General features: G+C 42.1%; 2 protein-coding genes across 6 annotated transcripts in view; one reads left to right on the plus strand and one right to left on the minus strand.

Moving 5' to 3' along the window:
- The window catches only part of LOC110975524 (lactadherin-like), a 74,152-nt gene extending 59,480 nt beyond the window's left edge, over positions 1–14,672 (minus strand). Inside the window, exon 1 of the mRNA XM_087130203.1 lies at positions 14,569–14,672. Coding sequence (XP_086986329.1) covers positions 14,569–14,614 — 46 coding nt within the window. The 5' untranslated portion in view covers positions 14,615–14,672. The remainder of the gene's footprint in view (positions 1–14,568) is intronic.
- The window catches only part of LOC110975454 (uncharacterized), a 110,106-nt gene that overhangs the window by 15,509 nt on the left and 68,653 nt on the right, over positions 1–25,944 (plus strand). The window contains exons 5-7 of one of the 5 annotated variants that reach the window (XM_087130197.1): positions 7,034–7,153; positions 7,410–7,555; positions 7,813–11,267. The exons of the other annotated variants lie outside the window; for them this stretch is intronic. Coding sequence (XP_086986323.1) covers positions 7,034–7,153; positions 7,410–7,555; positions 7,813–8,448 — 902 coding nt within the window. The 3' untranslated portion in view covers positions 8,449–11,267. Of the gene's footprint in view, positions 1–7,033; positions 7,154–7,409; positions 7,556–7,812; positions 11,268–25,944 lie in introns of those variants that run through there. 5 annotated transcript variants of the gene reach the window in all.

The following is a 25,944-nucleotide window of genomic DNA, read 5'->3' on the forward strand; positions in this document are numbered from 1 at the left end:
CCAAAATCGCTAGTACAATAAATGAAGCACAAAGATGCAGTTTCCAGGGCTGTAGTAAATTAGCCGTTTTGCATGGTCCCTCTACTGAAATAAAGTCAAATCTGTACGTAATTTGGTTTCCATAGGCATATGTGTTCAGCTGGCATTTTTGGTGTTCCACTTCAATAGTAGAAACAGCTGATGTTTACATATATTTTTACTTAATATTTCCCCTGATAAAGTGTTAAACATTCAGTCGTTATCTCATTTCAGAGTACTTTTTGGACTGCGGCTCATTCCAAACTTTGTCAGAATATTAGATTTAAATTAATTTTCACGACTAAACGATTCAACTTAAAAATACAGGCAAACTTCATACAACTACTAACTGCAAACTTATCTCGAACATTTATGCGCTGTTATGCCAAAGGTGTATGACAGTTAGAAACTGTTTTGCAAAGTGTCTTATTCAAAATGCTTAAATTTGTGTAGATGGCATTCATACGTAAAGTGTTTGCCCCATGTTTAAGTCCTCTTTATCGCAGCATAAGTTTAACTTTTTCGTGGCGATAATTCTCGTGAAAATCCTACGCTACTAAAATTCAAGGTGGTACAACTATAATCTGGTCATTTGGCACACCAGCCAAACAGACTACTACAGTCATTGGCAGGCTCACACTACCAGAAGGTTCTAAGATGATGTCAGATCTTGGAGACAAAGCCTGCTACACCATCACCTTAGAGGCTTCTCTTCTCCTTAATAATTGCATTCAGTATGATGACACCAGATACTGGTGTCACGTGTTTCCTGAGCATGATATGCTCATTAAGTCTTACGTGGATGTGATAAGTGATGGTAAGTAAACCTACTGGTATTTACTCTGCCTTCAAAACGAGATTTGTCATAATCATAACTGAGCTTTATTGTAAACGAAACTTAGTCAAGGCAGGAAGAAAATTCAGTTACGAGAATTTCTTTCGCTCGAAGGTTTACCCTTCTGTATGCTTAGCAATAATACGTCATTACCACAGAAAAAAAAATTGGTCTTAGTTCCAGAATTACGTACAACACGGCTTAAATTAGAAAACAAAGAAGCGTTATAGGCCAAAAATGTCTCCCGTTTCTGGTCAAGATCTGGCTCCAAAAGTGGTGCAGCAACGCGTCTTTTTATACTCTTACTTTGTTTTTCTCGAACAAATGCACGTATAACGTGCGATGTCCATCGCAACTACACGTGCACGTAACGCCGTCCTCTATGCCAACACTAAAATAGACTGGCCTCGCATTTTTGTTACTGTTTAAAAACCTTTCAGCTTGTACAATTAAACAGGACATAATACCGTTTGTCTGGTTCCTAGTGTTACGTGCGACTAATTCAAAAGAACCAAAATGAAGTAGGGCACGACAGAGACGAACATGACAGCATAGGAAAGGAAACCAGCAACTATATTTACAGAAATTTATTCAGTTTACAAACCAAAAATAATTAAGCAATTTAAATCTAGATTTCTATTTGTTTATACAATTAAATAATTACTTATAGGTTGTTGTCGAGGACTTGATTGGGTGCATGCTGTCAAGTTGACTATTGGTATTCTGTTGTGGAGGGACAACTGAGGCACAGCTGGCTGAAGCACTGGCTGGTGCACCGGGTTGGTCTGATCCAGGTCATCTGGGGTGAGCCTCGGAACCGGTCTGGTCCCAGGCCATCTAGGTAGAGCCTCAGAACCAGTCTGGTCCTAGGCCATCTAGGAAGAGCCGCAAAACCGGTTGGTTTGGGCCATCAACTAGAAGGAGAGAGAGAGCAGCGGAGACTCGCTGTCTCTACATGCAATGCATGTGGCAAGCCGTCAACTTGAAGGAGAAGAGTACAGCAGTGATTCGCTGTATCTCCTGGCAGTGTATAGCTGGAGGGCCAATTGGGCAGTGGCTGGAGTGATGAAGGTTGGCGACACCCATCAGTTGCAAAAAAGAACAGAGCCCCTGGCTGAACGGGTGGCTGTGGTGTGATGAGTGCACCCAAGCATGGTACAACCCACTTCTTAAATACATGTGCACCAAGCAAATAATAAAAGAGCCATTACATAACCGGTTAGCCCAATGGGCAACGTCTTAACAAAAGAATACGGGGTACAAGGCACAATACATGGGGTCTGCTGCAGAACAGGTTAGACTTAAAATACCACAAATGTCTAAAGAAAGAATTAAATCAAAAACAGCAGGCGAATTATAAAGGAAGAAATGTCCCATCTGTAACAGTCTTCCCTCCTTAAAGGAAAGTTTTTTCTCTGGAAAAACTTTCAAGTTAATATATTTAACATTTCTTTGGACAATACTCTAAGTTTTATAATGTAATATTACATGCTTGTAAGTTGATTTCCAAATTCTGAACTTGAACATCTTTACATGTGTCTAGACAACATATCAGCAATGATATTATCTGTCCCTTTAACATGAACTATTTCAACGTCAAACTCTTGGAGTATAAGACTCCATCTGAGTAGTCTATGGTTTTGATTCTTCATCTTCTGGATGAAAACTAAGGGATTGTGGTCAGTGTACACCGTTGTGGTTTTGGCCGGAGCATTTAAATAAACCTTGAAGTGCTCCAGTGATAAAATAAGAGCGAGACATTCTTTCTCGATGGTGGAGTAGTTCTTTTGTTGTTTGTTCAACTTTCTTGAAAAATAACACACTGGATGATTGATATTTTGATCATCCTCCTGTATCAAAACGGATCCAATTCCTTTGTCACTTGCATCAACAAATACCTTAAAAGGCTTGGTGAAATCTGGAGCTTTCAGAACAGGTTCGGTCGCTAGCATACCTTTTACTAGCTGAAATGCCTGATTACACTCCTCTGTCCAAATAAACTTGTCTTTCTTGCCAAGCAAATTGGTCAGCGGGGCGACTACATCTGAAAAATTTTTACAAAATTTTCGGTAATAGCCAGACATACCGAGAAAACGCATTAAATCTTTCTTGTTGGCTGGCTGAGGAAAATTAAGAATCGCCTGAACTTTAGGCTGGACAGGTTTGATTTCACCTTGGCCAATAACGTGACCCAAGAAAGTAACCTTAGCCTTAACTAATTGGCTTTTCGCAAGGTTAACTGATAACTTTACCTCAGTTAATCTATCAAACAGAGCACGAATATTTCCAATGTGCTCGCTCCAAGAATCATTGAATAAAACAATATCGTCAATATACACTTCTGTGTTCGGTAAATCTTTAGTTACATTATTCATCATCCTTTGAAAGGTGGCAGGGGCATTTTTCAATCCGAAAGGGAGGACCCTGTATTGGTATAAACCTTGAGGGGTCACAAAAGCAGAAATCTGTTTGGCACGAGGAGTAAGAGGGACCTGCCAATATCCCTTTAACAAGTCAAAAGTAGTTACAAATTTGGCAGTGCTGATGCGATCAATGCAATCATCCACTCGAGGCAGAGGATAGGTATCAGACTTTGACACCGAGTGCACCTTTCTGAAATCTGTACAAAATCGAAATGAGGAATCTGATTTCGGAACCAAAATACATGGTTAACTCCAATTACTGTCACTTTCCTCGATAATATTATTCTCTTCAATATATTTAAGCTCCTCGTTCATTTGTAACTGCTTAAATGGCCCCTCTATAAGGATGCTGTTTAATGGGCGTGGCATCTCCTACATCAATATCATGAAAAACAGCACTAGTCTGACCAGGAACATCAGGAAACAAATGCGAATACTCTTGTATTACATTACTTATTTCTGATTGTTGGTCAGAAGTCCAATGGCCTAGCTTGTCACACAAGTTTGACAAAACTTGTGATTTTTTCAACCTGAAACCGGCATGTGGATGTCGGTGGGTTGCTCAACCTCGTTTTCTGAAGGATTTACAATCTCAGCATTTACATTACAAACAGGGGCAGTTTTTCCCTTTTTGTCCTGCTCAAGAGCTCTCTCATGATACTGTTTGATCATATTAATGTGAGCAACTCTTTTTTACTTACGCCTATCAGGTGTACAGATTAAGTAATCTACATCATTAATCTTACGTTCAATGACATACGGTCCCCTATAACGAGCTTGCAATGGCTGACCTGGTAATGGCAATAAGAGTAAAACCTTTTCCCCAGGGCTGAAGCTACGTTGTTTTGACTTCTTGTCATACCATGTTTTCATTGACTGTTGAGAGGCTTTCATATTTGATTGGGCCAACTCACAAGCTCCATGCAAACGGTCTTTCAACTTCACAATGTAGTTGAGGACGTTTTCCTCGGTTTTCTCAGACAACCATTTTTCCTTAATCAGTTTCAATGGTCCTCTTACAGTCCTGCCAAAAACTAGCTCAAAAGGACTAAACCCCAGTGATTCTTGAACGACTTCTCGAACTGCGAATAACAGCAAGGAAATTCCTTCATTCCAATCTTTGTTGTTATCGCTACAGTAACTCCTAATCATGGGCTTAAGAGTTTGGTGGAAACGCTCTAAAGCTCCCTGACTTTGCGGGTGATACGCACTGGAAGTAACTTGATCGATGCCTAATGTGCGTAACTGTTCTTGGAACAATTTGGATGTGAAGTTACTACCCTGATCACTCTGAATAACTTTTGGTAGTCCAAAACGAGTGAAAAATCCTCTCAGAGCCTCGCCAACTGGTTTAGCCTTGATTGATCTTAGTGGAATTGCCTCTGGGTACCTGGTTGAAGTACACATTATCGTTAATAAATACTCATGACCTGATCTTGTTTTGGGCATGGCACAACCCACTTCTTAAATACATGTGCACCAAGCAAATAATAAAAGAGCCATTACATAACCGGTCAGCCCACTGGGCAACATCTTATCAAAAGAATACTGGGTACAAGGCACAATACATGGGGTCTGCTGCAGAACAGGTTAGACTTAAAATACCACAAATGTCTAAAGAAAGAATTAAATCAAAAACAGCAGACGAATTATAAAGGAAGAAATGTAACACCAGATGTAAATGTCTAAGTGTGTGTAATACAGAAATGACGTCATCTGAAAAAGAATGCGCAACTAAATGTATGGGAAACTAGAAGGGCTCCTTTGCTGTACATATTACTCAACTTACCCCATAAAAACACATTAAAATTACGCACTAGCAGGATTCCAATAAAGGGTAAGTTTGGCAGCTCTTGGACATCGTTTTATACCAAATAAAACATTCTTTTTGAAATTTTGCTGACGCACGGGTTTAGGATTGGGATTCTAATATTTTCATATTTAGAACAGTTTGTAGAACAGTGGTGTAGTTGAGACGGCAATGTCGAGTCTGAGTTCGAGTCCCCAGTCACAAGCCTCGAGTCCGAGTCACAAGTTATGAATCAAGTTGTTCAGCCAATTATTCTAAGTGTATCAAACCATGGAGGAACCATGATCAAAGTTGTAAATTCGTTTTGTGTTATCTGTTTTGTTTATGCTGATTAATTACGTACACTGCAAAAGCTGTGGGTACTTTTTATGTCTGGTTACCGTCGCACAGTTTGTGGATACGGAATATATGACGCGTCTGGTTGACTGATCAGTGGATATTTAACCGTACACGGAAGTGGAAAATGTGAAACGTAACGGTGCTCCATGCATGCAAAGCAGTGATAGCATGGGTGCATACCATTTTATTTTCTACGGCATATACCGTAAATATATATATTGAAAGTACATGACTAAATACATGACACGAGTCAACAAGCTCAAGTTCCGAATCGTCGTGGTGGAGTCCTAGCCCGAGCCCGAGCCCAAGTCATTTATAAATCCAATATGTGACTCGAGTCTGACTCGAGTCTGAGTCCTGGACTCAAGTCATACAACACTGATTGATCCCATTAAATTCAAAACTGTTCAGAAACGAAAATGATGCAGTCACATGAGGAAAACCCCATAGATCAATAGCAATGTGGATCGCTATGGAAAATTTGTGGTGAAAAAAAGGGTCTTCTCGACCATATTCAAAGTGATCAGACTTCATAATTGCACGTCTAGAGTGTTTGATTCCTGTTCCAGCCATTTGGCTGTATTAACCTAAAAGAGCCTGGGCGCAAATCTGCATCCCTGGACAGTTTGTCCTATATCGCCACATGAAGCGCTCTTCCCAGGAGCTTAACCGTTAGATGATTTAGAGCAATATTTTTGCTGTCATTTTGACACTAATTTTGTGAAAATTGTACGTACCATTGTGTGCACACTTGTATTCACGGCGTTCATTACTGAAGTGCACGTGCGCAAGATTTGCGCTTAATTAACTAGAGCAGGCAACTGGGTGCAACAGGTGCGCTCTGATTTTAAAATGGAATATTGTTTTTGTTCATCGTTTTCCAGGAAACTGAATATAACGAACCGTTTCATGACAAATTCAAATTATGTCAATCAATTAATTTTTCAGTGGCATTGATTTTGTGCTCTGAGTCAGAAAATGTAAAAAAAGTGGTTTAAAGTAACCCCATAACGATTTTATTTTTCACCTGAAAAAAAATGGTTTTGCCATATTTGATCGATTTCTATTAAAAATAAGTTTTCCTGGTTATAAGAAGTAGACTTATATAAAGTGCAAATTTTTTTGAAAAAAATAACAAGTTTGTAAAATTTATTTGAATTTTAACCAAATTTTTGTGCCAAATCGTGTGAATCCGGACACTTAATCATACCATATTATCCCTTTGTCTGTCGTTTTTGCCTCAAATGAGTTCAAGTTCAAGAATCGTAGATTTTGACAAAAAATAAGAATTCGCTGCTTCCCTAATACTTGATATTCTTTTTCAGTTAAGACATGTATGTGCTCGTGTTCTATATTACTTGTAAAGTTAACATTTGTTTAATTTGTACTCTATTTTGCTAACATTTTCTATTACTGCAGCTTAGATAAAACAACAAAATAATGCACGTGAAAGTGCATGCATAATTCCTTTCTGCTAAAATCAGTTTTAACCTATACATGTAGTTATCAAGGGATTCCAGTCCAATAGTTGAATAGGTGGGAGGAGATGACGAACTTATAATTAATATAATATATCCAGTTTTTTATTGTTCTCTCTCCTACTTGCAGCAGCTGCGACACATACCATTCCCGTCGCTGTCATCGTCGCTTGCTCTTGCGTTGTCCTAATTGTCGGGGTTGGTCTGGTATCTTTGCGTTGTTATTGTAAGAAGCGCTACCGAGTAAAACGTAAGCTAATTTTCCCTTTCAGATGACGATCAATAAGAAGACACGTTTGTAGGTCATTATCTATCCACCATCAAAGTTTTAAAGGAATTAATATCTGGCATGATCTCATGTCAATAAATATGTATCCTATCTTTTGCTGTATATTAATTTTTCCTCATCACAAAACCCCAACACTGCAATTAACGTTTGAAACGTTAAGCTAGTGTCTCACAACATTGTTAATATTTTGGCACTTATAACTTTCCTCCTTCGACAGATACTAAGAGAAAGCTTGGAAATGATTTTATAGCTTTGGAAGAGGAAGCAGTGGGCTACGTTCGTTCTAGAGAGGAAACAATTAAAATGCTGAGGGGTGTTGCAGATCATCTTACCGACGTTTATAGAAAGGCTCAGAAGGCTCAGGTAATATTATGTTGAAAAATAAAATTACCAGCTTCGTGATTTTTCAAATGCGCGAAGAACAACATATATTAACCTTATCTTCCATGTAAAATTTCATAACTCTTGTCTTATTCAGCTGTTCCTGAAGCTATAAAGTGAGTGTTTAACTCTTTCTGCAACGGTACATCAGAATGTTCATGTACTCTTTCCAAGAATATGTTTCGTACTTCAACACGCACACGCACGTTATAATGTGTTCAAATTGTCCTTTGATTCAGGCTGCCGGTGGTGCAGCTGGCCTATTGGGTGGAGGTTTAACGATTGCTGGAGTTGCTGCCTCCCTTTTCACCTTTGGTGCTGCTGTCGGCATCTGCGCTGCTGGTGCCGCAATAGGAGCTGCTGGTGGAGCGATCACAGTTGGAAGTACACTTGTAGAAGTGCATGTTTCGAAAGACGCAGAGAAGAGGGCAAAAAAGATACTTGCAGATGACTGTGCTGCGGGTAAAAAAATTGAAGATCGCTTGGTAAAAATTGATTCGACTTTGACTGAAATGAATCAAAGTGGGCAAGCGGCATTAAGAACCGCTGCTTCGGTTTATGATTTCGTTAGGGTAGGAACGGTGGCTGTAAAGGCTGGGAACGTTGCTGGACAAACAGCAATTAAGGCTGTAACTAAGATTGGAAAGGGATTGGCTTATGGCACTGTCGTCCTTTCTGTCGTTTCAATAGCTTTTGACTTGCAAACTTTGATTTCATCTCTTGGAAACCTTGAAAATGGCTGCATACCAGAAGTTGCAAAGTCAATCTATGCATTGGCCAATAAACTGGCTGAAGACTCCAAATCAGAACGTGACATGAGAAAAAATGTGCGTAAATTAAGGAAAAAAGTTTTCGGACTTAAATATCTCTGCTGAATAAAGAAAAGAGAACTAGTCTCAAAAGGTCTGCAGTGCACGTGGCTTCTACTGGTTACCCGTGTCCCTTTTCGGAATATATTTTTGTAAAGATTTTTCAGCTCAATAGTTTTACTGTATTAGGTTCAGAGGCACAGTGAATATGCTATCGACGAAAATAGTTAAGTAATGCAAAATTGGAGTCTGTCATAATTATAAATTGTTATATAAAACTGACCTTAAACGTGTAGATTCATTTAAACCAAGAAAAGCGTCAAGTAATTGTTGAATTTTTTTTTATTTGTGTTTGCGGTACCAGGTTAGAAAAATATTATTTTGGAGAAGTTCAAATAGCTTTTTCTGGTGATGTTCTGCCTTAAAATGATAAAACAATTGAACCTTAAATATATAATCAAAATTGGGTGTTAGTTTAATGGATCCTCCTAAGTGTTTGTTTCAAGTCTTTGCTTAATAAAATTGGTAGCACTTTCATAAACACATTTAGGCGTACAAATGCACACAATCATGCTTAGTTACAGTATGTCTAATGGTTTATTATATTTGCAGTTAAACCCCAACGTAATTATGTTTTCAAACCGTTCTTAATTAAATAAGAAAGCTGGTGATTTTAGGACTGAGCAAAAACTTCTCAACATAGTACAAATGCAGTCTCTGATTCATGTTTATTTTCATTGAAAGGAGACTTTTCCTCGGATTCGGGTGTCAGAAATTACCTTTTACATCCCCCTATAGATTAATAGTGTTCGGAACTACGTTGGGACGAAATTTAGAGTAGAAGTAATTTTGGCTTCAGGCTAACACTGACCTTGGGAAAATATATTAAAGATGTGCATTTTAAATTAGATTTCTATTAAATAACGACAGCAAAGGTTATACAATTTAATAGTTAACCTGAAATATATTACAAACATAACATACACTTTTCAAAAGCTTCGCAACCGTTCAACCTACACAATATTTGCAAGCATCATTTTAGCAAAGTGGTGTTAAACAAACGAAGGAAGATTAATTCCCCGAAAGTAGTGTCTCAGTAGAATACTTTATTAGATATGTCAACGTTGGTTAAAGGTTTATTTGAACTCAGATGTGTAAATACATTTTTGTGTTGAAGTTATATGTGCTTATGTGATAATGCTCAATAATAACTGTGTTTGGAAGCTTCAAAATAATAACCTTAGATTAGATTTTCTTACGGTGGAGGCGCAATTCAGCAGCAATGTATCGTAAGATCTAAGCTTAATTCCATCAATCGGAAGTTTGGTGACTTGTGTTAGAGTTAAATGATCAATCAACCTTTTCCTAAGACAGGTAATAGTTTACAAGTGTGCTAACAATTTTCGGCTCGTGTGTTCTAAGCGTGCCCCGTTGGTCTGGCAAGCTGCCGACATTCTGGTTAGCAGTAGCACTTAATCGTTTTGGTGGACTGGAGTTAACATCGAGCAGTTTAAAGATACAGTATTAGGGTGCCAAGTATTTGACCAGCGGGGTGCATTCAGCTTTTGGTGTGTGTGTGGCGATTCAAAAGCGAATGCGACTTCGGGCTCATTGAACATGATGTTGGGAAGAAAGCATCAAACATTTACTCGCAGTTCTCACATCCTTGATTTTATCTGCTGATTTTTTTTAGGTGTTAATGTTTGATAAATAACTATGTTTAATATTAATTGTGATATTAACTCTTATTGAGAAAGGGTATGAATGTCAGAATTTAATTAATGAAGTATTCTCTTTGTTATGCAAATGAGGTGAAACCAAATCCTTTTGTCATTTATACCTGACAACTTAAAGTATTTCATTATGCCCCAAGTATTATGTGCCCACCTTTCGTTCTTTGCAAAAAAATAACATTTCTAAGGGGTATGAATAATTTTTTTACCGCTAATTAGTCTTTAGGGAGACATTCCTATAAGACTTTACTGTCTCATAATTCAATATTCCCTAATCTGATCTGAACCAAACTTTGTATGTGTTCATTTTAGGCCCTAAACTATCATCTCTCAAAATATGGACGGTAAAAGCCAATGTGTCCCTAATGCTGAACAATTTACCACAAAATGTCTCCCAAATGACCTATTTGTAAATATTAATTGTACACTGATTATTCTTTCCTACTCGCCTATGAAATGCCTTTGTTAAATAATCCTTCAGACGCACGTTTCCTTTCTGCCCCCCCTCCCCGATATACCACAGGATTTGACTCCGGGGTAGGTTACTACATTGTATCACACAATTCAAGCTGGCTGAATCCAACGACAGATTTCTTGGAAATTATTGACCGGCTGCCGCAGGAATACGTCAGACAGACAGTTGCTATTGACCGTGCTGATTGTTGCCTCTCATATTGTTCAAGAGACCCGACATTATGCAGTGAGTGTCATGCTCCTTTCATTTTTAGGATTTCGCTCATTTTGACTTCAGACGCAAAATTTGCAAGGTGAGACGAGAAAATGTAAAGACGAAACTGTAAATGCATTTTGTAGAACTAGCTCGATCAGTGACCGACAGTGTTTGCCATGAAAACCTGTTTTATAAATCTAAGTTTATCCAAGCAAAAAGTGAGAATGTAACATACACCAAGATATATGGGGAGGGTGTTTCTGAATGATTTTTTTCCCTTCGGAGGTTCTCGTAGATACGTGTAAGATTAGCAGTTGAAGAAGTTGTGCTCTTTACCATTTTGTCTCTAAGACTTTTTAAAGCTTATTGGTGTGTTTGAGCCTTATGTAATGAGGTGAATGTGATGTTGATATTTTGTAAAAGATAGGTCCTTGTTGTTTTAGTGATATATAACATTAAAACGTCAGGAACGCCTATAACAATCGGACTGTTAAATAAAACAAATTGAAATTGTAAAACCGCTGTACTTTACAACTGTTAGAATGGTTTAAATGTTTAAACGAGCTCTAAAAACTATATGAATGATACAAGAAAATAATAGCCAAACTTACATCAAATGACACGGCTTATTTCAAGTGGTTTGTAAACATGCATGGTAATGCAAATCTTCACTAAATGAAAACAGTAATTATGACAAAACTATCATTTACTTGTCTGGATACTTTCACTGAAGAAGGGGGCGTAAGGAGAGCAAGGCCCAGGGCAAAATTATTTGTTTTCGACAAACAATAAAGAAAAGGGTTATTTCCTCTGGAAAGCAAACAATCCTGCATTCAGTAGAAAAAAAGTTACACTGAAAATTCCAAATGCTTCGGCCTCCACTCACCCCACCCCCCGAAAAAAAAAACGATTTATTTCTGTTCTGCATCTATCCTTGGATAATATTAAGGATTGTAATTTTTGTAACCGCTGAGCACACGTGGCGCTTTGTCATTACATGTACCTCAAAACACATACGACAATCCCAAACACACACATTAATTTTAACCATGATTTTTGGAGATAAGGGTATCTTCAAGGGACGATTACAGCTTCCATTGAATATTTAAAAAGACAAACACTTCGATAACAAAAATAGAACGGACCTACAAAGGGCCATGCTCTTCAGATCTAAGGCATGACTCAAGTAACTGGTATCAATCCCCAATACAAGTACCGGCCAGGCGAGAATACCTTTCACATAATAATTGCATAATTACTTGTTACCTTTGAAGTAAAAAATGCGATTAAGGATCGCTGACATAGCTATTTATAGCTTTGGTCGTTTCCCGCACGGACGGTTTATACGCTGAAGTTAACTCAGGAAAGTCTGCAGAAAACAAATGTCTTTGTTTTGATGTTTAGCCAGGTGACTAAAATTGGTTCCCATTCTTTAGCTTTAAAAACTATTTTAAAAACTCAAATTTTCATCTTTTGGTTACTTAAAAATAAAAAGGGGGGTTGTGCTAAAATAGACTCACTCTTTTTACTTAACTAAAAACGAGCGAACGTTTTTAAATTACAGCATGTCATCAATAATCTAGACGATTATAAGTGTATTCCCGTTAAAAAGGAGTGTTTCACACGCGGTATTTTAATATTACCAAGGCCACCGAAATTGATTTGCAAAAGCATTTAGATGGCAGGCCCACTCCAAAAGACCCCGGGGGAACCTGCCCAACTACCGCCACAGCTACCTATACATGAGAAGACCTCGATGTGAGCATTTTACATTCGATTGAATTTGTGGTGTCAATAACAGAAATACAGGAAGACAGTGCAAACTTGTTTATTATTAGGTGATAACCGATTTCATTAGAGGTTGCGAGGAAGGCAATCTGGAAAAGTTGAGCAATTCCAATAAATAGAAACTAAATTACATTTATACTCAAAAACAAATTTTGAGAGAAAAATCGAGAGAAGAATGACTTTCAGAACAGCAACAATAAACAAGAGTAAAACATGATTAATTTCATGTTTGGCAAGAGAAAAAGATGATATTATCAAGGAAGCTCGCGTCGCAGCGTTGCATTGAATTTCATTCGAGAGGTATTTATTGAGAACCGTCCCGAAGAAAGAACGAGAATAATTACAATTCTTCAACAGAACTCTTAGTTTTGGGTTTTGCGTTCGTCTTGTACACGTTTGGCGTCTTGGAACATATTTCCGACAATTCCACGTTACGGTTATGCCATATCCTATAACGAGGTAAAGAACATTTGGAAGTCTAACTCTTTCAGCCCCAGAAGTGCAAGCTGGGCTCAATGTGGCATGCGGGTTCTTTACCAATGAGCCATTGTGGCACACGATTTCAGTGTCACTTAATCACCAACATTCCTCATTCGCACATAGACCAAAATGCCAGCAACGGGAATGTAAATAGCGCCCTCACTCCTTTGACATTGTTTCGAGCGCTCTGATTGGACGGAATGGCTTTGCGCGTCCTTACAAAAACCAAGAGGGGAAATGGCAGCGGCTTCGGACATTGTCGACGAAATTTAAGCAGATATTGGCTCCGAAATATCCTCCGATGAAATTTCCTCCTCGTCCTCATCAGAAGAAAAAGATGACGAATCAGTGGCGACCACATCAAAGCCACCGGGCACCCCCAAGCCGAACTTCAGGTAGGCCTAAGGCATGTACACGTGTCCAGCCTTGCAACTAGACTCTAGTCTCAGTCATTATTATTACAATGTATTGAACGAGTCGCAAATCGGTTACACGTCTAACTGGAAGGTGTGTCCTTGATCTAAGGCTCCATCAGACCAAATCGTCTCCCACTCTGTTGCAAACGCTGAACCCAATCATCAACTCCACCTTACAGCCTCAGGCCAAGTTGTCATCGACCTATTGAAAGGACTGGAAAACAAGGGACGTGTTGTTTTCATGGACAATTGGTACACTAGCCCCGCTCTTGTTCACAAGTTGTCCCAGCTTGGCTTTGGAGCTCGTGGAACTGGGTGCTATACCATACAAGGCATTCCAGACAGTGCAAACCCTAAGAAAGTCCTCATGAACCGACATGATCCACCCCAGTTTTTCTCTAAAGCGGGGAAGCTATGTGTTGTTTGGCAGGATGCCAAAAAACGTGCAACGTTTCTGACTAAACATGCTGACTGCAAATAATGACCATTGATATAAAGAAGACTTCGGAGAGAGAAGATATGGCTAAATTTGGTCTTGTGCTTCAAATATTGGAGGCATTTCTAGTCTGTTTCAGATTACGTGTTTTTTTTTAATTACTGAAATCAGCCAACTTACATTGATCTACTGCTGTGAACTTCAACTGAACCGCATGTTTGCTTTTTGTTTGTTTGTTTTTTTCTTTTTCGAAAAGTTACAGTTGACTCCAAAATGTATACAAATGTAAACATTTTGCGTTTAGCAAGAGCAACTCCAAAAAGCACGAGTTAGTGACACTGCAGATGTCTTTTTCTGGCAGAGACAAAAGTTGCAGGATGGAATGATTTTTGCCATCACGGCTAAAACAATTGAGCCAAGGAATCAATTAGAGTAGCAAATTAATTGAAAGATGAAGCGTGCATATTTCTGAGGCAGGATGGAAGTAAATGAAGGAATCAAATGATAACAGTCGATATGACCAAAACACTGATGTTACAGAATATTATTTGCCGAAAGCTAAATGCCAAAAGAATACAGACGATACTTATTTGAAAAAAAAAATCATTGCAACATGGGGAGAAAATACATTAAGTTTCCAATATTAACCGATAAAAGCCCTACCTGTCAGTGCAGACAGGATCAGCACTAACTTTGCAGCTCTGTCCATTTCTTCAGATGTTACTGCGTAAGTTGCTTGTTTTTCCTATATTCTCATTCCCTCCAACCCTCAAATCCTATCTGTGCAGGCAGCTCTGATGTAAAAAAAATGAAATTGAAGCAGCAATCGGTTGGTCTGCTGCTCGCATTTATCTGTTATTCTCATACTAATGACATTCCGTTGCGTACGGGAAACTGAACAGGCTGATGTCATTGGTAACCATGTCAACAGAGGTAGAGCTAGAATAGCGACTGGTGGATCAAGGCTACATCATGGGGCCATTGCTGTGATCAGTGAAGTGTGACAACCATAGGCCTGTCTGTTTCGCACGGATCTGGATCACGAACGGTGATCCAAAGGCTGGTTGGCTCCATCCAAAGGTGGGTTCCCGTTTCATCAGTGAACCAACGCCGGATCTCTGGATTGTGTAACACCAACAGGCCATAGATATATCTAAATATCCTTTTTGGTAGTTTCCATGTGTTTCAGTTCGGTTTTGGTTCTAGAAACGAAAGAACAAGCAAAACTACCAACAGTTTTTATAACCCCAGCTTCAAACAGGGAACTCGAATAAGGAAACTTGAAGCTAGAAAAAGGTAAACGTTCGGTTCGGTCGAGTAGGCCTACGCACAAAGTTGAAACGTCATAAGTAATGACCGTCAGACTAAACTTGTGCTTATACACTTATCTGGTTAGATGCCGCGACTGCTGTGGCACCGCATTCACACACAGAGTCTTCGGCTTGACATGCGCGTGCATTTTAGCAAATCACGACATCCTATTGGTCGAAGAGGCATGTAACGCGCGCGTACCACGTGTCTACGCGCGTTGTGCCACCGCAGTAATGGCTTGTAATTCTAGTTGTCGAATTACTCTGTACACAATTGTGTAGTTTAAAATTGTTTCCAGCGAACCCCCTGAAAGGTCAGTGCACTAAAACAATATTGTGCAAAATCTGTCTTGCAACAGACCTGGTAATGACTGCTTCGGAAACCTGACTCTTATCAACTCTTGGGAAAAATGAATTTGGAAAAGCAACTTGTTGGTCCATATGGAAAAAGAAATTTGCGACCATTTCTATTTCCTTTGGATTTTCTTTTAAAATTATTTTTCACTTCAATATAGGCCAACCTTTCCCAACGAAAATTGAAAATTCAGACTTCGTGAATGACTCAAAATTCAGAATTCGAGTGAATAACTGAAAAATTAGACTTTGAGAGAATGACTAAAAACCTCAGAATTCAAATGAATGACTCCAAAATTCCTACCTCGAATGAATGACAGGAAAATTGAGTGAGGGACTTGAAAGTTCCTACTTCAAGTGAATGGTTTGAAAATTCCTACTTTGAATGAAAGAGGCGAAAGCTAAGATTTTGAGAGAATGACTAAAAATAATCACACTACGCGTAAATGTCAGAAGAAACTTATACTTTATATTTAAATAAATGACTCGAAATTTGAGATTTCCAGTGGGAGACTCTAAGGTTCAGACTCTTGGGAAATAAGTCACAAATTTAAACCAGTGCCTACCACCTACAAAAACGGGCCTCCAGATAAGAACTGCACCGTACAAGGTTAATTTATCTGGACATGTATACATGTAATTACAAACTTCATGTTAATATTCCTTTATCATGGTGTATATACAGTCTACAAATACTTCACTTTTTGGCTGCTTATTGGTTATTTGAAACCTCGAGGGAAATGGAATAGGGTGATACAGTTCGTGGTTCAGATGCTGACTTGACCCTGAAATTCCACCCCCTACCGGAAAAAATGTTTTAAACATGACTTAACCATTGAAACGTTTTTGGTATTTAAAAGCTGGCTCTTCACATTAATTAGCATCTGATTTGCTGCTAGAAAAATAGGCCTATAGTACTCGCCTCCTTTTAGGGTCATAACTTTTTTTTCCAATGGGCCAATTAGACAAAGGTTTCATATAACCTGCACCCAGGCATGAACCACAAGCCTGTAGACTCCCATTGGCCAGACCCCAACCTCTGCAGAGTAAGAATTTTTGAAAGATCAGTATCCAAAAGACGCCTATGTGACCGGGAAATGACCTGGTACTAAGAAAACATCCAATTCGCTGCTGGGAGTTATTTTGGGAGCGTGGCTACTAATGTACTTCCACAGCAGCATGAGGAAATGTAGTTAAAGAGGGCATCTGAGGGATGTATTGCCTACCATAAAGCCGTCGTACAGGTTCAGGCATGACTAGGGACTCTATGTGGTGATGATTTTCTCCGCGTGTCGCCCTTTCTTTGGTACGGCTCCGTGAAACACAGGGAAACCTAAATAAACCTCACAGTGACACATGATTTCCAAGGACAATAATCAAGTATTTGATTTATTGCAATAAAAATCAATAAGGTATATAAATCACCCAAGGTTTATGTACACAATATACCTCACAAGGCAATACATAATGCCTCACGTGGTTAACTAACCACCCGACTAACTTAAACACAGCTAGCCTACAACCCAAGGGTTACCTCTCTAAATAGTGATAGCCCTCACACAAATAACACAGAGTGTCATGCAAAACAGGGTCGATCTAACGAAAGGGAAATTTCCCTCACAGCGATCTGAGTACATCAAGTAAACCTCAAGGCTAGCTAGCACAATGACAAGATTGTCTTCCAGCCGTCACCCCACTATCAGTGCTTACAGACGACAAGCAATCCAACAGCAAAGACCACTAGCTCCCAGCCTAGGTTCACGACACTCAGCTCTATCACTAAAGTAATCTAGACCCAATACGGTTCGCTACTACACCTACCAGTTATAGTCACTACACGCAGCGCCCCAGGTGCAGCGTCCACGCTATACCTCGCACAGTCACAGCACAGAACGGTAGACAGCGTCCTCCACGATCCTGCCACTCTGCGACCCAGCAGCGAAACTCACCAACTGATTGTGCGCGTTCTAAGCACGCCGCAAGCGCCCAGACCTAGTGCTCTACGCAACGCTGATTGGTCAACGCAATGCTTAATAATTCATGACTTAGACTGGCATTCATGCCTACCCTGTTTCGTTACACAGGCCCCAGCTAAGCTTGGTCCGTCCCGGGCCAAATGGCTTAATCTAAAACTATAAGAAACAGGGCTCTATTATACAATTACAACAACAACATGAGGTCTACCTAAACCCCAAGATCAATAAACCTTATACAGTTATAACCCCTGCCATGAGGTCCATAAACCTCACACCAGTTATAAGTACAGATATACATTACTTACACAATGTGGAAATCACTAACTTTATACAAAGCAAACCTGAGGTTTACCTAATAAACCTCGTTACAATTAGCATAATTTATTCACAAGTGTACTCTCCACTAAGTTCATAATATACCTCAAAATTCTCCTGCTATTTATACAATTAAAACGTCCTTGTTTTTTTTCTGACATAAAAATAAACTTCAACTAGTAGCAAAACCTTTAGTGATCCTCAACACTTCAAACTTCAAAATACACTGAAGAAATGTTAACTTTAACCTGTAACACAAGCAAAACATATTTACAAAGTGCTTTTCCTTGCTAGTCATAAAAGAAAGGTAGAAGCAAAAAAACCTAAGCGCTGTCTTCTGCAACTGTGAGATACTCATTAGCATCAACAGGTCTCAGGTATGCCTGGTGGTGGACTTCTTCTCGAATCAGCCTGCCATCGAGGAAGGTTTTGCGGAAGATCTTCTCTTCTATGGTTACAACCTTCATCCTCTTCGCTGGTTTCCCTTCCTCGTCTCTGTCCATCTGCTCCTCCTGGGGAACTTTTAACACCAGTTATAGTTTCCCCAAATCCTCCCTACATCGTGCCGGGAGCCGGTGTTCCCTCTGAGGGTACCTTCTGGGAGCTTCTGTCGGGCCATTCCCCTCGTCCTTGTATCCTGAAGGACAAACCGTTTGAGCCTCAGGAGGCTCCTCACTTCTTCCATGAACCTTACTTACTCCATCATGTACAATCTCTACGCCAATAGATTGGGGACCCCTTGCTATTTCCTGCATCAAGGGTTCCTCAATCACCTTCGGCTCATATCGCCATGGTTTTAGGGTCTCGCCAGTGTATGGTCTGAGCCTGTCTCCATGAACTACAAAAGCCTTACTTCCAGGCTTCCGTTGAATCCTGTAAGTTACATCAGAGAGTTTCTTGACCACCAGAAATGGTCCATCCCAGCAAAGTTCTAACTTCGGGGACCTCCCTTTCTTCTTGGACTTATTGAAAAGCCAGACAAACTGACCTTCCACCAGCCCTCCTCCATGCACCTTGCGGTCGTAGTTCCGCTTTTGATGCCTGGCACTTTGTTTCAGGCACTCTCTAGCTCTGCTATGAGCCTCCTGCAGATTCTGCCTCAACCCTCGTGCAAAATCTGTTTTTACCGGGTCCTCCACGGTAGGACCCTCAATTACCAAGTCCACTGGCAACCTGGTCTCCCTCCCCAGCATCATCATATTCGGAGACTCACCAGTCGACTCTTGCGGAATGCACCGATATGCAAAGCATGCATATGGCAGACACTCATCCCAGTCACGCTGTTTCCTGTTTGGTTCAATCATCACAGCAACCATGTTGATCAAAGTCTTATTGAATCGCTCAACCAGTCCATCGGACTTTGGGTTGTACGCTGTAGTTCGAGTTTTGGATATGCCCAAAACCCGACACATCTCAGCAAAGACAGCCGACTCAAAGTTTGTCCCTTGGTTTGAGTGCAGTTCCAAAGGAATCCCAAACCTACAGACAAACTCGGTGACAAATTTATTTGCCACGGTTTCAGCCCTGGCATCGGGTAGGGGATATGCCTCCATCCACTTGGAGCAGTAATCCCCGACCACCATGATCCAAGAATTGCCACTGTCACTCCGGGGCAGTGGCCCCAGCAAGTCCACAGCCACTCTTTCCATGGGCTCGCCAACCACGTACTGTTGTAAGGGGGAAACTCTCCTCTTTACAGGAGACTTCCTCCTCCCACAAAGTTCGCACTGTCTTATGAAAGACCTCACGTCAGCGGTCATTCCTGGCCAGTAATACCGCATTTTTACCTTGGCCAGTGTCTTTGTGACACCCAAGTGACCGCTCGTCCGACCACCATGAAGCTCACGAAGGACCTCTTCTTGAAGCTTCCTCGGAAGTACCAGTCGCCATGTGACTGACTTCCCATCGTCGGACTCCCACCTTCTGCAAAGCACCCCATTGCGCATTTGCAACTGGTCCCAGAGGGACCATAGCGTTTTGTGGGCAGCCGAGGTGCCTGAAACAGTTTCCCAAAGAGGTCTACTGCTCAGCTCCTCCTTAGATTTGACAATCCAACTCATGCTGGGATCCTCCAGCTGTGCTTGCCCAACAGCATCCCTCAGCATACAAGGTTGGGCAAAAATACCCCTAACCTCAACCTTTGGAACTCCTGGATCAGCAACAACTTCTCCCTGACCCACAAAAATACCAGGAGGTTCAGCACCCTCAAACTCATCAGGTACCTGAGGTACCTCCACTGCCTCCTCCTCATCATCATGCCGACCGCACTGCTTACAGATCTTCCTGGACAGCCCATCGGCATTCCCATGCTTTCGTCCAGGTCGGTGTTGAATGGTCAAATCATACTCACTGATGACTTCAAGCCATCTAGCAAGCTGGCCCTCGGGGCTCTTAAAATTAAGCAACCACCGGAGGGCAGCATGGTCAGTGCGAAGGACAATCTTCCTACCATACAGGTACTGCCTGAACTGTTTCAAATAGACCACTACCGCCAACAGCTCGCGCCGCGTAACACAGTAGTTCTTTTCAGCCCTACTCAACTTGCGGCTGGCATAGGCGATAACTTTCTCTTCGCCTGTAGTCACTGTCTGGCACAGGGTAAGCCAAAACAGGAGCTGCCTGCAACTTCTGTTTAAGCTCCTCAAATGCTTCTTGACAAGCCTCTGTCCAGACAAATTCTCTTGACTTTTCAGTCAAAGTATGCAACGGTGAGGCCACCTCAGCAAACCCACGGATAAACCGCCTATAGTAGGAAGCGATGCCAACAAAGCTTCGCACTTCCTTCACACACTTAGGTGTCGGCCACTCAGCCACGGCTCGCACCTTTTCGGGGTCCGTAGCTACACTCTTGGACGACACAATGTGTCCCAAGTAGTTAACCTGCTTCTGGAACAAGAAGCACTTACTTAGCTTCAATTTCAACCCAACTTCTCTCAACCTGGAGAGAACGACTCTCAGTCGCTCGATCTCCTCCTTGACCGTTTTGCCAAATACAATGACATCATCCAGGTATATCAACAGGGTGTCCCACTGAAGGCCTGCCATTACTTTGTCCATCAGCCTCTCGAATGTGGCTGGGGCATTGCAGAGGCCGAAAGGCATGCATCTCCACTGATACAAGCCATTTCGGACCACAAAAGCTGATTTCCTACCGGCATCCTCCTGCCAATATCCCGAAGCTAAGTCTAATGTCGAAAACCACTCGGCACCCGCAAGAGCATCGAGTGTCTCGTCAATCCGAGGCACAGGGTACGCATCCTTGATGGTCACCCTGTTTAAGCCTCGATAATCAACACAAAGTCGACGTGACCCGTCCTTTTTTCGGACTAACACCACATTAGCAGCCCAGGGGCTGTCAGACGGTTCAATAATCCCCCTCTTCTGCAAGTCCTCTACTTGCTTCATAATCTCCCGCTGATTGCACAGAGGGTGGCGCCTTGGCCTCTCTTTGATTGGCCGGGCATCACCAGTATTAATCTGGTGTCTCACCACCTCTGTTCGCCCTATATCATGCTCACCCGAAGAAAAGACATCTTGAAATTCAACCAGGCAAGACTTCACCTCAGCATGATAATCCTCATCAAGGTTGACCTTACTACGGTCAAACAAATCATGCAGGTGCCTCGGGAGGTCTCCTCCAACCTCACCGGTACATTTCCGACTAGCAACAGCAACCGAATCAACCTCCACTGTTGCAATAGTGCCAACGGCTGTCCCCTTCCGAACAACCCGTTTCTCCTTGTTTGGATTTAAAATCCGCAGAGGAAGAACCTCTGCCCTCGACTGGACAAGTGTTCTGGCTAGCATTAGGCCTCGCTCAGCCAATTCACTTCCACTTCCCACAGGCTCAATGATTGCTGGCAGATCATCTGCCTTACAGATAGTGGCTACCTCGCCAGGCACAACAGCCTCATGACCTGCAGGAATTCCCATGGTTTCAGCCACGAGCACCTTCCAATGAATGGCTCTCCGGTACTGCTTGTACATTTCAGCCGCTCACCATTCAGCCCCAATTCGAGACTTTGGAAATCTAAATTTCCGCCAGTGGGCAACAAGAAATCCATGCCAATATACCGTCATATTTGACATCGGCAAATATTGCTCGCACTGGGAAAGTTGTTCTTCCCTATTGTACATCAACCCAGGCAACACCCATCACTGACAGTTGACTGCCATCGACCTGTTGAATGTTGGTGCTGTCCATGTCTAGCACAGGCCTCCGTTCTTTGGCCATTTCCTGGTAGACTCGACTACTGACCAATGTGTCTGTAGACCCTGAGTCCACCAGGAACCTACAGCTTGTTCCCCTTACAACACCATCTATGAACAACCCATATCTTGGCCGAACACCCAACTTAGGCTGAGTGCCTATAGGCTCTCCGCCTTCTGATTTCCGCCTCTTCCTGCCTTGCTTGGGCCCTCTGGAACATCCAGCCTGCCCGCGGGCCCACCGGTCGGCTGGCTGACGTTTCCCTGCTCACTTCTCTGCTTGTGAGGCTTACTGCACTCACGAGCGAAATGACCAGCATCCCCACACTTGAAACACTTCAACTCACTAGGCTTCTTCCTCCCAGGCTTTGGTGACTGCCTTGGAGGGGACTTCGCCTGTCCACATGGGCTTAGACCTTGTTTGCTGAGTCCTGTCAGCAACTCAACCATTTGGTCTAATCTCTTTGACTGATGACCAGCATTTTCCTCAATTTTCTGAAGACGCCGCTCAGTGTCAGAGTCGATAGCCCTCGCGAATTTCGCGGGCTTTCCCTCGGCTCTTCTCTGAACCTCAATCTTTTCGAAGTTCTCGGTCTCAAGAGCAGCCTGTATCGCTTCGTCCAATGTTTTGGGACGAACACGATGAACGCCTTCCCTCACAACCTGACTACTAATTGCATCGACAAAATGATTTTTACCAAGGCGCTCTCGGGCCTCCTCAGGAATTTCAGGGTAAGCCTTCACCGTGAGATCACGGACTGCTTGGCCCAACTCCTGCAGAGTCTCTTTAGGCCCCTGTCTTCTGTGTCTCAATTCCACCAAATAGTTTTCGGCCTGTCGACCAGGGCCGAATCTTCTCTCCAACACCTTAACCAGTTCACTGTAAGTGAACTTCTTTAAACCATCACCCAGACTTCGCAGGGCATCACCCTGAAGGATGGCAGCCAGAAATTCTTCTGCTTGTTCCTCACTCCACATATTTACCTTGCGGCATGCCTCAAAATGTTGGTAATAATCGTTCCACAGAACTTTACCATTGTATCGGTCGGGGGTAATTGTAGGCCTGTGAGGCTTACTCTGAGGTTTACTAGGAACCCCACCACCGACTAACCTAGACTCCCTTTTAAGGGACCAGGGCCCCTCCCTAGGTGAGTCAACCTCACCAACAACTTTGTTGGATTCCCCCACAGTTGGGCGAGTTAGAAAACTCAACAACTCACTGTGTAACTCTCGCTCCTTTTTGGCGCAATCAACCTCACGGTTCAAAAAAGGGTTGGTGCTAGGACTATGCATGGGAATAGGCCTCACAGGCGTACTCTCAGCTTGCCTCGGCACTTCCTTTGGAACCAATTCTGGCGATGTACCAAGACAGGAACGCTGTCGTGCCTTCAATGAGGCATACCCTGAGGTATCCTCAGGCAACCTCCAGTCGACTTCCGAGTCGACCTTTATGCGAGGCATATCCCTCCCCTTAGGTGTATGTGCCTCACTCACAATCTCAGGCTGTGAACCTTTTTTAACAGCCTCAAGCTCAGCGGAAAGACGATCCCGCTCCCACTTGAGCCACTGAACCTCCATTCTTGAACGGTTCAGGTCATCCAGGACAGAACCCTTGTCAGCCCCCATCGAGCCAACACCACTGTCTTTAACCTCGCTCATACTGGAGTTCCCTCCTGAGCAGGAATCTCAGTCTCAATTAGACTCTCTAGACTCGGCCACTGGCCACTTGGCGATATTGGTAGCTCACAGGCAAATTCAGGCTGCGGGACAAACAGTCCCAAGCCTCTGGAATTTACCAACCCTTGTGTACCTACTACCACCTGGTGAATTCTCAACAGGATTGGCAGTTGCTGTCCTGCAGTACGTCGCAAGGATCGCAACTCTGCTCGAATCCTAAACAGAATCCCCACCAATGTCACTAACCCAACAAGGAACACGACGCACAGGGCAGTAACTACCCAGGTAAGCATAACCCGCCTACCTCGTTACAATTACCCTCACAGTGCACCTCAATGAGGTTTACTGACAAAATTTTCCAAAAGAAATTCCCTTATGCTATTACTCTCTACAACCAGATAAAATCACAATTCAATCCTAAAAATCCCACTTCTGACACCATTTGTGGCGAATGCAACTGACACCTCTTGTGGTGGACCCAGTAACCGGCCGGATCAGGGATGGAATCGACCTGGCCCAACCCCACAAATATATTTATTAACCTTGAGCAAGGATGAGCGGCTACCCTGACACAAGGGGGGATATCAGTAAACGAACGGCGGACTAAGCCTAGGGGCAGTTCGTTGGGTGGAAGTTTACCACCAATTAGGAAAGACTAGATCTATCTGGCTATACAGTAATGAAACACAGGGAAACCTAAATAAACCTCACAGTGACACAGGATTTCCAAGGACAATAATCAAGTATTTGATTTATTGCAATAAAAATCAATAAGGTATATAAATCACCCAAGGTTTATGTACACAATATACCTCAGCTAAACACAGCTAGCCTACAACCCAAGGGTTACCTCTCTAAATAGTGATAGCCCTCACACAAATAACACAGAGTGTCATGCAAAACAGGGTCGATCTAACGAAAGGGAAATTACCCTCACAGCGATCTGAGTACATCAAGTAAACCTCAAGGCTAGCTAGCACAATGACAAGATTGTCTTCCAGCCGTCACCCCACTATCAGTGCTTACAGACGACAAGCAATCCAACAGCAAAGACCACTAGCTCCCAGCCTAGGTTCACGACACTCAGCTCTATCACTAAAGTAATCTAGACCCAATACGGTTCGCTACTACACCTACCAGTTATAGTCACTACACGCAGCGCCCCAGGTGCAGCGTCCACGCTATACCTCGCACAGTCACAGCACAGAACGGTAGATAGCGTCCTCCACGATCCTGCCACTCTGCGACCCAGCAGCGAAACTCACCAACTGATTGTGCGCGTTCTAAGCACGCCGCAAGCGCCCAGACCTAGTGCTCTACGCAACGCTGATTGGTCAACGCAATGCTTAATAATTCATGACTTAGACTGGCATTCATGCCTACCCTGTTTCGTTACAATATCAACGCTAAAAATAACAGCCTACCTTTCAGCGTGGACAACACCCGAATCGAAGGTGTAGCTGCACTGTCCATTCTGTGAGTCGCAGTGTGAATGGGAATCTTTCTGGCTGATCATATTAAATCAGTCTGCACAGCAATAGGCAGAGCGCTAAAGGGGTGATGTCATCATCAGCCAATTAGAAGAAGAGCCTGAGGGTAGATCCCGGCGGGGAAAGAGCCTTTCTGATTGGGTCGAATGTGCAGTATTAGTGGAATTATTGGAGTGAAAGTTGGTAACATAGCAGCCAACTCGACCAATCATAAAATACATTTCATGTACTGTATACTATAGAAATGTAATGGAAGGCCATAACATCTGACAATCTAGAAAAAGCCTTGGAATATTTAATTCATTGCAGAAGTTTGACACACGAGTGACGTCTACTCAAAACAAGACACATGGGCCCGTTTAACCTTTCGAAAACAGTAAGCTGCAGCTTCCAGTATATGATTCGAATTCGTTGCTCTGCACATTCTGAACGTGCATACGAGCCGAAAGGCTTCCTGTTAAGTGAAAATCAGATAAAAATAGCGATACGATCACTGCTTGGCTTGTTAGCGTTGGGAAACTGTTTAGCATACTTTTCCCTAAAGGCATGACTGTGGTTGAGGCTTGTCGCTCAGTTTGTTTCCTTTTGTTGTCTTTTTAACTTTTTGAGTAGGTCTGGCTTTGAAATACATGTAGTCCCAACCTACTAACTTCTCCACCGGGTATAAACGAGCTTCTATACCAGTAGAAGGCAATTTAATACTCTGGG

The sequence above is a fragment of the Acanthaster planci genome, linkage group LG20 (assembly GCF_054643075.1).
Source record: "Acanthaster planci isolate LZ-2023a linkage group LG20, COTS_SCS, whole genome shotgun sequence".
NCBI lineage: Eukaryota > Metazoa > Echinodermata > Asteroidea > Valvatida > Acanthasteridae > Acanthaster > Acanthaster planci.